The sequence below is a fragment of the Alligator mississippiensis genome, chromosome 4, assembly GCF_030867095.1.
Source record: "Alligator mississippiensis isolate rAllMis1 chromosome 4, rAllMis1, whole genome shotgun sequence".
Classification (NCBI taxonomy): domain Eukaryota; kingdom Metazoa; phylum Chordata; order Crocodylia; family Alligatoridae; genus Alligator; species Alligator mississippiensis.
This window is the reverse complement of record NC_081827.1, coordinates 12,933,513-12,948,629: the sequence shown is the minus strand read 5'-3', so window position 1 is coordinate 12,948,629 and position 15,117 is coordinate 12,933,513. Positions and strand designations below refer to the sequence as shown.

The window sequence follows — 15,117 nt, the reverse complement described above, 5'->3', positions numbered from 1 at the left end:
AGTTTGAAAATGGCTGAAACCAGTTTGAGATAAACCTGGTTGAATGTAGTATCAGAGTTAATTGATTTGGCAAGAAGAGCTGTTCGCTCCCCTCCACCACCACTCTCTGCTAAGCATAAATTCTCCCCTCCCCTCCGCCTTGCTGAGAAGGTGTCTGTGTATTAGCCAGCAGACCACATGCTGGGTCTATGCTGAATCAACAGGTAGCTGGTAATGTCTCTCTGGTTTTTTCTTAATGGGCCAATAAACATGGAGATACGGGTCATAAACACTGTTATCTGTCTCCCCCCTTCCCCCCCCCCCCCCCAGCTTGCTTGCCTGTCAGTTTGCTGCAGACAATATACAGAAGCAGGGAGGGAGAGTGAAATCATCAACAGATGCATGCGCTGCACCCCCCCGCTCCCCCTCACTTGCCTCAGAGTGCTAGCCCAGGGCTGCAGGCTGGCAACACTCTCTCCCCTTGAGCAGCAAGCAGGGAAAAGCCTGTGATGCTGCAGACAGGGTGGGGGTTTACACCTCTCCCTAATCAGAGCCTCCTGCTAGGGCCTGGCCATGCCCCCCTCTCCTCAGCACTGGAAGGGAAAGCAGGGCTGCTCTAGCTCCCTCCCAGCTTCTAGCCTGAGCCACTGCAGGCATGTGCCTTAATTTCATCAAGCCAGAGAGACTGTCTGTATGGCTGGAAACCGATTCATCCTAGCCAGGTTAGACTAACCTGCAAAGGTTGAATCAGTTCAGGCTTAGGCTTTTTGAATGTCTGTCCCTAGCCTGAATGTCTGTTCTGTTACAGGTTTAAACCAGTTTCTGATCACTTAAACTGGTTTATGTGTAATGTCTGTCCCTAGCCAGCTATGCTGAGAAGCTACAGCTCCCAGCTGAGGCAATGGCAGTTGCAAGCATTTCAGACATCTAAAAATCCAGCCACTTTTACCTAGGTAGCTAAATATGGAATTTGGTCCCTAATGTTGAGAATGGAAGCTTAAAATAAATCTGGCCTCAAAGGATTTGAACTTCAAATAAAAGATGGATCTGAACTTCAAATAAATAAACATAGGATTGTAGATTTTTAAAGCTAATTGTGCTTTAAATACATACACACACAATTAGCTTTAAAATTCTACTATTTCAGGACATAAGAAATAACAAGGATTACTTTTTTATTTGCATATTTAATTTATACAAAATATATTTTCTCACCCTGTCTTCCATGTTCTGAAATTGTTAATTTTTCTACAGCTAATTTCACACATGCATGTGGGCACAGACCTACACACTTCTAAATACAAAAACAAGAATTTCAGGACATAGAATGAATGAGGATGAGCTTTTTATGTGTGTGTTTTACTTATTATAAATATAATACATGTGAATATAAATACATTTACATGTATTATATTTATAATAAATAAAACATACACATAAAAGCTCATCCTCATTCTTTTTCTATATTCTGATATTGTCAATATTTTAAATACAAACTATATATATAAAATCAGCTTTAAAAAGAAAATGACAATTTCAAGACACTGAAAAGCTCATTGTAATTCTTTCTTTTATGTCATCTCAGCCACTGAGGTGCTCAGTTCTCATTAAAAATATAGGTTTGAAAATCTCAGCCTCTGGCAATACAAATCATCGTCTAGTGCTTGTTTTCATAGAATCATAAGGTAGAAGAGGACTTCAGGGACCATCTACTCCAGGTGTCTATCCAGCTTCTCTTTGAAAAACTCCAATTGAAAACTTTCAATTCTACAACATCCAGATGCAGTTTGCTCTACTGTCCTATGGCTACAGTTAGGAAGGTCCTTCTGATATTTAATCTACTTCCGATTTGCTACTCATCTCTTCATTTCCTGCCCAAAATCTGATTACAAATACTGTATAACATTCCTTTCTTAAACCAGTGATTCTCAACCAGGGGGATGCAGTAGTCTGGGATGCTGTTAGATCCTTTTAAGGATGGCACATGCTACCCCTCACTTGGGCATATAACCACAAAAACATGATTCACAAAAAACCCCTACAGATTTCTAATAGAAATTTATAATCTCAAAAACATTCGGATCTGTTGTAGTCTTTCTCAATTCCTTGCAACAGAGGAATTGCTCTATTAGTTTTGACGGTGCTTTGTGTCTAACAAGCCTTGAGCCTAAGAAGGTTGAGAACCACTGTCCTTAACTATAGTGATACAACTACTATAACAATCAGCTGCCACGTTTTCTCTTGAAAGTGTCTGCCCATCATTGATGACTGAAGTGACCCTACCACATGGTCTTTGCACCAATGTGCATCTGCAAAGTATTTTAGGGTCTTCTAGGAAGGCTGTACCAAATTACAAACTACCAATAAAATAAAAGGTTAGAGAAGTTTGGAAGGGGGACAGAAAATAAAAGGTTCTTCTCATATCAATTATTTCAAGTTGACTTTACAGTGGAATTGTCCTTTCCTAAAGACTCCTTTGTGCAGCTAGTAGTCAGTTTCATTAAAAATAATACTTGACTAAGTGGTTTAGTGTAATCTGTACACGGGGACACATTGATTAGGCAACCTTTCACCTTAACAGGTGACCCCAAAAATCCCCAAGTAAAAAGAGAACACTTCTGCTACATATTGACAAGGAAATGGCAAATGGTACAGACTCTTAGTGGTCCCTTGTGTGGTCTCTTGAGGCTGAAGTTCCTTTTTATGGGTGTCTTTACATGTGCTCTGGAGGTGGGGACACTTCAGAGTGGCTCTCAGGAGCTGCTCTAATTAAAGTGCCTGCAGCGTCTTGTGTATTCAGAGTTCCAGTGCTTCAAAATGGTGGCGCAGGTGCTTTAACTAACGCTCGTCCAATGAGCTTTAGTTAAAGTGCCCCTGCCGCCATTTTGAAGTGCAGAGACACTGAATACACAAGACACCAAGGCTACTGGAGCGTGCCAATTAGGAGTCTCAATTATTTGAGACTGCTTTGATGAGTTGTTATTACAGTGCATCGGAGTAGGTGTCCTGCACATCTACAGGCACGCTATGTGATCCTCCTCCCCCACAACATGGTTTCGTAGGCCTGAGAACGAGAGAAGAGTTTTGGTGAAAGATGCTGGACAGAACACTCTGGAGACTGAAGCCATTTTCATTTGTCCATATCAGACACATAGCAAGGTATGTGTTTTCCACACCACCCTACCAACATGCTTTAACTTAGGCCTTTATTGATTTTCCATATCTATAGATTAGATGAGAGATGTTATTTCTTATGACCCCTGTGATGGAAAAGAAAAATATCTATGGGAGAACATCCTCTGAAAACCATGGTCTTTTAAGGTGTCTCATATCAGACTCCCAAAGTCACTAGTGACTGGAAAATGCTGACTTCAAAATCCAAAATATACAAAACTAAAGTACCCAAACATCCCCTTTCTAATGTCTCAGAATTGTTGTGGCTGTGATAATCTGGGGAATGTGAGAGAAGCAGGTATTTGTTCATTAATATCTTTTACTGGACCAACATGGGAGAAATGGCAGACAAGCTTTTGATAAAATGTTCTTTCTTATACATATAAGCGACCAAGGGCGCTTATCTGCTACCTCTTCCATTAATTTCTTGTTTTGACAATGAATATGATTTTCCTCCTCCCCCTGCCTTTTTTTTTTTTTTTTTTTTTTTTTTTTTTTTTTTTTTTTTTTTAGTTTTTTAGGTTCCTGTCCTAAGGTACATTTTTTTCTTCTTACAAATTTACATCTCCAAATCTCCTCCAACTTTGGATATGTCAGTGATAAACAGATAAATAAAACATAGTGATTTTACCATAGTATTTACAAACTGAAAAGTTATAAAGTAAAGTAACAGTGCAAATGCGTTGACGTACTCAGATGGAAGGCCTACATAGTGTCCCATATAGGAAATATATAGCCCACTTATTGTTCTCTTCCCATTGCATGCTTGTCTAGGAGAGACAGACTAGTCACAAACCCAGATTTGTTTTCATGTGTTGCACATTATGTTACTGTAGCCTGACAAAGCTGCCGGGACTGAGCAATGGAATATCTTGTGTAGACACAGAATCCATTCACCTGTCCTTTATTGCAATTGATAGCAACACAATTATTTATGATGATATTTTTCAGAAAACCCTTGCCGTGCGAGTAGAATTTTGCAAAGTTGAATTACTCTCTGATTGTGAGCTGATTCTCCTTACACTAGTCTCACTTGCTCTTTGCAAAATAAATTCCCTATACCCAGAATTTGAAGAATTCATCTGGTTTAACCGTGTCATGCAGAAATCAGACAAATAGGATTTTAAAAGATGTGTTATCATGCATGTAGAGGCCTTATAAAATGCAAATGATAGCTCTGACTGCATACATCACATACGTAGCAGGTTCTTTCACTGCATACTAATGGCTGCATTGACTTCTTTACACTATCTGTATTGCATTTATTGACATATCAGTATAATTTGCTATTTGCAACTTCTGTAAGAGTCTTGATCAAACTATTGACAATAATAATATCTATAGTAAAATCACAATTTGGATCTAATGATCTAAAAAGCATTTTATAATGGAAGATGACTCTTGTTATGTCTAGTTCAAGAGACAGGATTCTGGAAACAAATAAGTAGCAGAGTTGGGGCTCACATTTTGACCATTACGTCCCCTGTTGGAATGCTTCATCTCTCAGATCACAGTGGTCTGTGCTGGTGGATGCAGTCTTGTATGCAGTGCACAGGGCTGGGAAGCAGGAGATTTATGTTTCCTTAACAAGTTCAGAGATTTGGGGAATCTTTTGCAACAAGTGATTTAGAACCTTAATCATTCTCTCTGTTGCGTTTACACGATAACGGAGCTCAGTAGGTGATACTGTCACTACAAATTCATTCAAAATATACTACATTCCTATGAAAAACGCTTGCTGAACTACCCTGGAAGTTAAATCCACATATTTGCAGAATGGACACATACCAGGGCTAAGGAAAGAGGGCATTTTTACACATGAAAGCAATGCTTGCAGTTGTATGAGTGGCATCTGAACTGAGAAAGTGGTGGTAGCGTGTTTTGAACTAAAACATCAGAGATGCTTTTGTTCAAAAGCGCACTGCCTCCATTTTCAGCTCACTGATGCTTGTTTCACTTATAAAACTGTGTTCAGTGCGGTGCAGGTTCCCTCAGCTCATGAGCGGAGCAGACTCGATTAATTGAGTCTGCTCCTAAGTGGCAGATCTCTGGTGCATTGCGAGACATAAAAGTATGTGTATAAGTGCCCAGAAGTTACACTCAAACCAGTTTATGCAACTTCTGTCCTAGACTCCTCCCTGATTTAAGTTAAACCAGAGTCCCCCAGCATCCTGGCATGCTCTCTGGGCTGTGCTCTCTGCTGGGCTGGCCCTTCCCCTCTGCTCCCTAGCCGGAGAAGGGGCAGGCCAGGGCAGGGGCCTGGCCAGACACTGGCCCCAGAAGGGAGCATGGAAGATGTTTATTTCTACCCCCACGCTCTTCCCCCAACAGCACGGACCAGCATTTTTCCACTGGCTGCTCCAGTGGCGAGGTTATGGCCAGCTCCAACTGATCACTGCCACTGCCACTCGCTCCCTGCACAGGGCAAGTGGAGGGATAAGCCCCCTCCTGCCCCCTCTTTCAGATGCTGGAGGGAAGGGGGAATAACCCCCCACCTTGCCCTCTCACCTAGGGGGCCTGCCTCCCGGCTCTTGGCCACACTCCCACCCTGCCACTGGAGTGGCGAGGGGGCAGGGACTATGCCAGGGGCAGCACCCCCTGCCATAGTGTTTGGGGAGCACAAACTTCTTCGTGGCAGGTGGCTGTGAGTGTGGGGGTCAGAGCTGCTGCACACGGCACCGGGCTTGGAGGGGGCCATGGCCCCCCAAACCAGCCCAGCACCACTGCCGCTAACCTCTCAGTGTCTGTGGTCGCTTTCTCTGCCCCACAGAGCAGTACCCCTGCTGGGAAGAGGCTCGTGCTCCAGGATGCCACGAGAGGGACTGCAGCCCCCGTCATGGTTGCTCCCCCCTCGCTGCTCCAGCAGCAGGGCCGGGGCATGGCCAGAAGCTGCCCGGAGGGGCCCCCTTAGGTGAGGGGGGGTTATTTCTCCCCCTGGCATTTCGTGGAGGAGGCAGGAGGGGGCTTATCCCGCCACTCGCTCCGCACAGGGAATGATTGGTGACGGCGGTGGTCGGGGTGGTCAGACCCCAGCTGCGGTCCCCTGGGGGCAGAAGGGGCAATAACCTCATTCCCTGCCCTCTCTGCGTCAGGGGGCCACGCCAGCCGGCATGTGGCTGCGTTCCCCAGTGTGCCCAGTAGACTGTAGCTCTGATCCATGCTGGTAAGACAGGGAGGGGGGAATTAAACCCCTCCCTGGCCAGCTCACTCCAGGCTAGTGCTGGGGCTTGGCCATGCTTCCCCAGCATAGCTGCCCTGCAGCTGGAGGCACCCTCCAGCACCCCTGGCTCTTGGCTTGAGTGGCTGCAGGCATGTGCTTGCATTTCCTTAGTCCAGAGGGAATGTCTGTTCACTTGCAAGTTGGTTCAATCTAGGCAGGTTAGGCTAACCTGCAAATATTGAATCAATTCAGGCTCCGGCTTTTTGAATGTCTGTCCCTAGCTCAGAGGAAGTTTCAAGCTTCACTACAGTCTCAGAAACCTGACCTGGATGGTAGGTCAGCCTTCATTTCTATTCAGCCCTGAGACAGCCAGTTCATTATTTTTATTTTTAAACAGACATAGCCCAAATGCAGAATGTCTCTATATCTAAAAGCAATTTTACCAAGGCTTTCAAATGGACATTAGATAGCAAGGAACATTTGATGGCCACGGCCTACCTGCTGGACTTGTGTGGAAATCAAACCACTTACAGATGTAAAATAAAGCCATTTTTTTCAGCTGCAGGAGCAAAGGAACAATGGCAATAGGAGGTGGCTAAACAGAGGTTTTAGAAAATGCATTTAAAATATATTGCTCCACCACTGGGACCTTATATGCTGGTTTTACAGATGGCTTTCTAAAAGCTGGCAATAGGAATTTGAAGCAGAAATGCTGACAGACCTTTATCTGTAGCAACATGAATGGGTGTGACTTTATTAAAGCTCTATCTGCTCTTGGCTTGACACTACTTTAACAACAACCTGTTCAATCCATCTCCCTCCCTCTCTTTATCTGAGCATTTCTATCACACTCATCAAAGTGTAACAGCTTGTCATGCCACTGTGGATGGGGAGACTTGTTCCTGCTCAGGCTACACGGTATACTGCCATTAGAGGTCCATGCTACATGTTTATAGTCTAATGCAGCCATCTAAGAGGCAAATGTATTACCAGCATACTGTGAACAGGGGCAAAAGTTGATTGAAAGCTTCATTTATTTACTAAGAAAAAAGCAGTAGTACTGAACCAAATTGTTCTACAAAACAGTCGTGTCAGTGGCAATCTTTGGTGACTGGAAATTCTCATCTGTTGATGATAAAAATTCCTTCCCCAAAGCATTTTACTTAGTCCAAAGCTTACTTAAATGTCAATGACTATATTTTTCCTGCTCTTCATTTCTACGGTATCATGATGTGCTAATATTTAAAGCCATCAATGATTACGTAGTTGAAGAACAGTTTAAAATAGCCAAGCAGAGCCTGTTGGGTTGGCTGCATTTTCATTTTGTTGCATTGTGGGCAGTGTCCTCTCTCAAACATATGTGCATTGGGAGGACAATGCTCTCCTATGAATGTGACTGTTCTTCATTCATCCTGCCTCTCTCTCTGTGAGGGTTGGATATTTGAAAAGGCAGTTGCCATACACGGAGGGGAAAAAAAGATTGTGTATGGTAGTGGGGAATTTCTTGGAAACTCAAATAGGAATCCAATAGAAGAGGGGTTGTCAACCGGGGGTATGTGTACCCCTGGGGGTACTTCGAAAGGTCCCGCCACTCACCACCCTGTCCTCCCTCCTGTGTCTGGCTGTTTGCCACCCCCTCACTCCGTGTCCATTGGTTTGCCACGTGCCCCCTGCTGGGGGTACACTTATTAAAAAAGGTTGAAAACCCCTGCAATAAAACATTTGAATGTGTTTCAAGTTTGAATTGTATTCATTTTTCTCCTACTTAGAAAGAACCAGAGTTTGGTTGCACGCTGTCTCCTCTAAGATCCCTCTTGGCACCCTTCACTTCAGTTCTGCAATACCATTCACTTTTCCCAACACCTGGCCGTCTCTCTTGGCATGGTGGTTTTGTGAAGTTGATAAACATCTGCCTGGAAACTAGGCAGCCACTGCTGAACTCATTTTCAAGTGTGAACATGGGTGTAGAAAGCAATTCAAGTTTAACAAGGCATGATACATCAGGGCATGATATAATACCACTGTGTGTGACTGTGTCAGAAATGAACCCAAACGTTAGAGAGTCTATAGCTCTGCTAAGTCAATACATTCCTACATCTATTTGTGTGTGACCTATCTACAATGTGATCTTCAGTCTCCAGAGGTGAAAGCCCAGCATATTAACCTATGATGCTCTCTGATCACCGTGCTATATTGGAACACCTGATCAATTTGTAATGGGACTTAAAATCTCAACTTTTATGATCGTGTAATTGCCATCTCCTGGGGAATAAAACCGTACCATCCCAGCCTCTCCCACTAGCCCTCCTGATCATACATGTATAAAAATAGAAAAGCTCATATCTATTGAAGAGAAGCAGATGAATGCACGGATATTCAGTTACTCCCCTATAGGTACATGCTGAAGAGCCAAAACATTTTATAGGACTCAAAACATTTGCTTTGCTATTTTATAATCCATTCTGAGTACTCCAATAATTACCTAGCATCCCTCCCCTCATCCCCAATGGTGCTGACACAATTGAATGCCCTTGCCACTGGAAATGTAAGTGGTTTGGCCTGGCTCAGCTCATATTTACTGTTTGATACAATGCGATTTGCAAAATTAACTGGGTATCCTACACTTTTTGGCTTTGCTTGTTAAATCTTATGCACACTCTAGAAGTTTACTTTTTGGGTACTAAGGTTTTTAAAAGCAATACAAGCCTGCTACTTGCTCATGGATGGACTGCTGCCTCCCTGTCTGTGAAGCCTATAGCACCAGGGTCTTTGCCCGTACAATTTCAGGCACGTGTGCTGCTTGTCCCATGCTCATGAATGGAATATGTGGTCTCCTACTCACAGGCAGAGTATGTTTGCAGTGGGCATTTTTTATTTCTTATTTACACGGACATGATATGGTCAATGCTTTCCACCAGGAGAGCCGCCTTGCTGGCCCTCAGGTCCCCACCTCTTCTGCTGGACTCGATAGCCAGTTGACAAATTGCTGCATATAACCATCTTGAAACTGCAAGCTGCTGCTCATAATTTTATAGACTCCAGAGTTTAAGGCAACTGAATACTTCTGAAATTGGACCGTCCCCCACCCCGAATTTGTTTACATTTTCTGTGATTTGAAATTGTAATAAAATGCATAAACTGTGATTCCTAGGTACTTTTTTTTTTTACATATTTAGAAGAAAAAGAAAATAGCCAGAAACAAGTCATTTTTGGTTTCTTCAAAATAATATGTTTCTTTACAACCCCACATTTTTTTTTTTTACTTGATTTTTATGCTCTGTGCCTTTAAAGTGTGTCAGTTGGAGCATGGCATCTTTCCCCTAAGGCAGATGGGCTTGCCATGATCCTCTTCCCAACGCAGCTCCATATGGCAATAAGCTGGTGGGAAGGATTGTGCTCGGAGAGTAATGTCACATCCATACACCAATGACTTAATAGGCAGCATGGGTCATCAATATGTCTGCTTCTCTTTTTAATATATTTTCAAGAGCCTTTCTCAGATACAAAATGCTGCCTGTTGCATAGCTAAAAGGGGATAATCAGCTGTCGAAGTCTGCACTGCACTTTTCTTCCAACACACTGAAATAATAACCTGGTACGCGCTCCAGACTGTGCCTTTCACATGGCTGAGCGATGCGCTCCTGCTGTACCTCTGGTTTGACCTAGGGACGTGAGCTATGAAAGCTCCCTTTGCAAGCTCTGTCTGCACAAAACTCTAGCGGTTAACCCCTTTGTGACTTTATTCCTGAGTCACAACAGAGCTTTCTTGTTTTATGTGTGGTTGAGAGGAAATTTGGGAATAGAGGGTTTATTAGTCTAGGATGGGCCAGTTCACATGACCCTAGATGTCTTCAACCTATCACTTAAATGGTTGATTTTTTTCCCCCTCTGGTACAAAGGAGAAGGAGAGGGAAGCAAAATCTTTGATTGCATGATAGGGAGAATGGGCATTGTTTTCTCAGAGTGCAATGGTACCTTTCCATCTGACAAACAGTGTGATAACACAAGTTAATATGTTGGCACCAAGACCTTTCTGACATTAAAAATAAAAGCTGATAATTTCAGTCACTGTGAAAAGTTCATGTAGGTAACGTCATCACGTGGGGCATATTACAGCATAACCTCTAGCTGCAGACAGTGGCTACATCTACCCTGCCTGTGACATATAGCTCCAATTAGCACTTAAGGAAAGAGACTTTATAGACCGCACACTCACCTCTGCTCAGCCCGTCAGGTCCCCGAAGAATTCGGCATTCTTCTATCTGGCCAAATGGAGAAAACATCACCCTGATATCATTCTCATTACACTTCTTCGAAACCATTCCTATGAACAATTTTCTGTCTTCCACAGCTAGAAGATAAAAATAATGAATGAGCAAAGGCCATTTCATCTTTTTTCCTGTGATCAATGCTTCATTACCACATCAAACCAGGCTCCAGTCATGTGAGTCTGGCTCTGTCACTGAAGACGAGTCCTAAGGCAAACGCATTATACTTACAACCTCCCCCCACCCCCCAAATCTTTCCCCTCTTTATCCTTCTCCTTTTTTTGGTGGTGATTGTTTATCTAATGTACTAATTCGATTCTGCATCCCTTATCCCATCATAATAGTTAAGAGGCAGCACCCTGTGTCAGAGAGCAGACATTTTTGCATAAATCCTCACTACAGGTAACAGTCCACGCCTTCCTTATGTATTGAAATATATCTCTATCTATAGCTATCTATATCAATATAGATATATATATCTATATTTAGATATAGATAAATATATCTATATCTAGATATAGATACAGATACATAATAAAATGAATTAATGAAAAATACTCTACAGAAATGTGCTGATACAGAAAGGCTGCTAGCTTTCAATTTTAACCTGCTGTAATACACAACACTCAAAAGAGGCAGGTTTGTAGTAACTGCTCTGGAAAGAATAATGCATCATATTCTCTCCTCTCTACTCATAATTATACAGTAGTCTCTCCTCCAAGGGGACATAAGGCATGTTTCAGGGCAGCACTTTAACAAGACGAGTGCATATTACTTTCTAAGAGCCAAACCCTTTTGAGTGGAAATGATGTTGAGTTTGCGAGAAATACAAAAGGCAGTTTGCTTGAGCGATCCGTAAATTATTTCCTTTCTCTATTGTCACCGTAGCCCGAGTAAACTAGGTCACTAGCAGAATATATGTACCGGCTCTGCAGCTTAACCAAACTTTAGACCGAGGGTTCAAACCTTGAAGACGGCCATAAAAAAAAGGAAATAGTTCATAACAGCACAACTCAGACCTGGAAGCGTTAAAAAAAAAAAGTGAACTCATTATCTCATCTATATTTAAAAAAAATAAAATCTAAGGGCTTATTATATGCTATATACACTTCTCCTTTCTTCTCATTTTGAAATGGCATGCAAATCCTATTCATTGTTAATGAGCAGGCTGTCAGAGTTTGTGGGGAAGCAAAGATAGAGGGGAAGCTTTACTCCAGAGAATCTGTGGTGCACTTATTTATTTCTATTATTGTGCAAATTATTTTTGTAATGAAGTATTTGCATTTTGTGCTTGCAAAATACGAATCTTCCTTTGCTCCCCAACCCACCTCCCTTGTATTAGCATGCATTTGCCAAACAGAATACATTGCAGCTGAGAAAGTAGAAATCCATCTATTTTATTAGTATTATTTTACTAGTTTTATGCATTGATACTTTTAGGGCATTTAACATAATTTCAACAGTAAAAACCAGAGGCTAATTTTTATTGATCACCACAGGGATGTTTGGAGTATTTTTCTTTACATATCTATTCCTAGTTGGGAAAACAAAAAGAAGACATTCTGCTTTTTATAGCGGGAGAGCAAATACGTTTCCCAGAAAAGATCATGGAAATGTGGTGGAAAATAAACCACATTTATTTGTAGTGAGGGTCCCTCACTCTGCCTGGCATAGATAGCCCTGTCTGCTGATTTCTAGGATCTAGACTCTCATTCCCAAGACTTCCAGGAGACCGGTGTGACTTTAGCATTCAGGAAAGTGTCCTGTTCAGAACTTCCATTCCCAGTTTCTATCAGGCTTACATTTAGAGAGAGTTCATGAAGAGTTAACAAATGCAGAATAAATACTGTGAGCCTGTTACAGCTATGAGCTATAGATGGGTTGACTGCAGCAGAAGACGATGGGGCTGTAAATAACCTGGAGATTATTTGGGCTCTCTAACCATTTTTTAACCTGGTAGCAATAGCATCTTTTCTCTCTCCTGTTTCTTTATAGGCTTTGCTATTATGGGCATCCATTTGACCAACGGAGAAATGGAGATACAGAAAAGCTGTTGTCTTGCCCGCGGCTGTTTGTCAAGTCAGGTGCAGGTCCAGGGTGTGAACTCAAGACTTTCCAACTCCCAGCCCCCTTCCGCATCCAAAAACCAACAGTGACTCAAGTCTGTTTAGCAACCGTGCGGTGACAGGGAGCCACATTTGGACAAAGTCCTGGTTGGACAAAGACTCTGTCAAAAGCGACTGTAGGAGGGGAGGTCAGAAACAAGATAAATAAAGGCTCTTTCATGGACACCGAGGTCCTCCTCCCTCCTTTACCATAACAGAAAAGCAAAAGCTGCTATTCTGGCAACCGGCCCTTTTAACTTCTTTGCCCCCAAAGTAAAAAGCTAAGACTTTGTTTTCATTTTCTAAATGCTAGCAGATGACAAACTCCCTACTGGCCTCCCACAGTTGCACAAGTAAACCTACAAATATGCCATTTAGCTAAAATGATTTGCAGGTTTTCAGCTGGAGGGTGATTTTATAGTAAATTAAGCATCCGGCTTCTGTGTACGGTACATCTTAAAAATGCAGATTTCGACAAAAAATATGCTCAGAGTACAAAAACCCCCCCCATATTGACATGATGACGTGCCCTGCATCCAATGCTGTTTCCAACCAGTGAAGAAAATGGCAATATTATATTGGCTGATGGCCTAACGTCATGAATATTTAAAGAGGCAATGTCAATATTAAAATTGCATAGGCTCCTTACCTCTGTTCTAACCAGCGATATCATTAAAAAGAGCACACTTGAAACAATGCACACTTTGGTGCAGAGAAAAGCAGGAGCTCTGCTTCTCTGCATGAGAGCAGGAGCCAGAAACATTGGAGCTCCTTCTCTGGGTTATACGCTGCTTCCATGTTTTTTGCCAGGTAATTTAACTGTCCCACTGCAATTATTCTATGCTAAAAAGAGCGCTTACCTTTCTCACAGAAATATTATAAAAAACACCTAGTGAAAGGACGGAGGTTTATGGGTCAAATGCAGGCAAATGGATTTGAGAGGGTCTTGTGATAAAGTGCAGGCAAGCTCGGGAACTTGGCCGGAGAGGTCTGCCGTTTCCGCCTTTGGCCGCTGGATGCTGCTGTGCTGGGCGTGCTGCAAGCTGCTGTAGCAGCTGTGCGCGGTACCTCATGCCTTATGTGCTCTGGGTTGAGTGGTCCCAAAGCAGGCTTATGCAGCTGGGCAAAGTTTCTCTTCATCTGATCTTAGCAGCAGCTGCCTCACCTCATTGCTGCAACCCAAAGCAGCAGAGGCAGCGGAGGCCCAGGGCCAGCCCTCGTGCTTGCACCGTTCACAAGCATGCACATGTTCATTTTCCATCCTTTAATGGTCCCCCAGTCATTGAGAGCAGCGGTTCAAAAATCCAGAAGAGTGACCAAAACCATACAGTTTCTCCTCCAGAGTCAGCTTTTGGACCCTGGCCATGCTACAGCCTGCTGCTTTGCATCTGCTTACAATAGTCACACTGGTGCAATCGGACATAGTAGTCCTGTTAAGTGGGCTATAGAGCTGCTTTGCACTGCTGGAGCAGGACAAAGCTACTGAACCTGGCCCGGTCAGCATGTGTAGGACTCATGCGTGGAGCGCCAGCTTCATGGGAGAAGCCCTGTAACCATGGAGTCCCACAGAGGTTGGAGAAGGGACCCACCTGTGCAGATCCTGATGCAAAATAAGGTGCTCTGTTTGCTCAACGGTGAAATGTAACACAGTTTTCACCTCTTTGTTTACAGTCCATTTTCATATATTACCACCAAGTGATAGCCTTTGGAGTCAAACCATGACAAAACTCAAAATTAAAGAAGTGAGGGAGGAGGCAGGCTTAAAACAGTGAAGAAAAATCTCTTTTGATTTGTTTTCCCACGCTTATTTTTTTGAAGACAAAACATTGATGGGGTTGGGGCGGGTGCTCCTTTAAAAGTGACTGGAGTCCTCTTTCGGGAGTTTTAGAAGACCATCTTTTACAGAAGAAGCTGCCCTCTTCATTTGAGCCAATCCAGAAATGGTTAATTAAGTATAATTATATTTTCTATTCTGAAGGGGAGGCAGGGGGAGCAGAATTTTTATCCCTATTTGTAAACCTGCAAAAAACCCTAGTGTACAATCTGTCAAAGTCACACCTGGATCCAGAGCTGCCTGAATTAATTAACAACTTTTCTATGTGTTAGTGCTAGCATATGGCATTTAATTACTGCCTCCAAATCTGCAAGTCTCTCCACTTAGAATTTCAAAACCATTTCTTCAAGTTTTCAGTGACTCCGAGACTAAATACAGGATAATGCTGTACAATTTCCTTTATTCTTTAAAAGAGAACTTCATTGGCTTCTCCATACACAAATAGGATCTATGCCCTAAACCAATAGTGTTCAACCCCTGACTCACAGGCCTGAATTGGTCCCGGTGCTGTGCCTTTCATCCTATGGGGCTCCCCTTGGGTCCATGGGGAGCCTGAGCCCCATAGATGTGGCCCTGTATGCTAGATCGGGTACACAG

General features: G+C 42.9%; 1 protein-coding gene across 14 annotated transcripts in view; it reads right to left on the bottom strand.

Annotated features, from left to right (window-relative positions):
- Positions 1-15,117, bottom strand: part of CELF2 (CUGBP Elav-like family member 2) — a 773,712-nt gene that overhangs the window by 72,618 nt on the left and 685,977 nt on the right. For all 14 annotated transcript variants that reach the window (XM_059725768.1, XM_059725764.1, XM_059725762.1 and 11 more), the window contains one exon: positions 10,530-10,664. In XM_059725768.1, the coding sequence (XP_059581751.1) occupies positions 10,530-10,664 (135 nt within the window). The remainder of the gene's footprint in view (positions 1-10,529; positions 10,665-15,117) is intronic.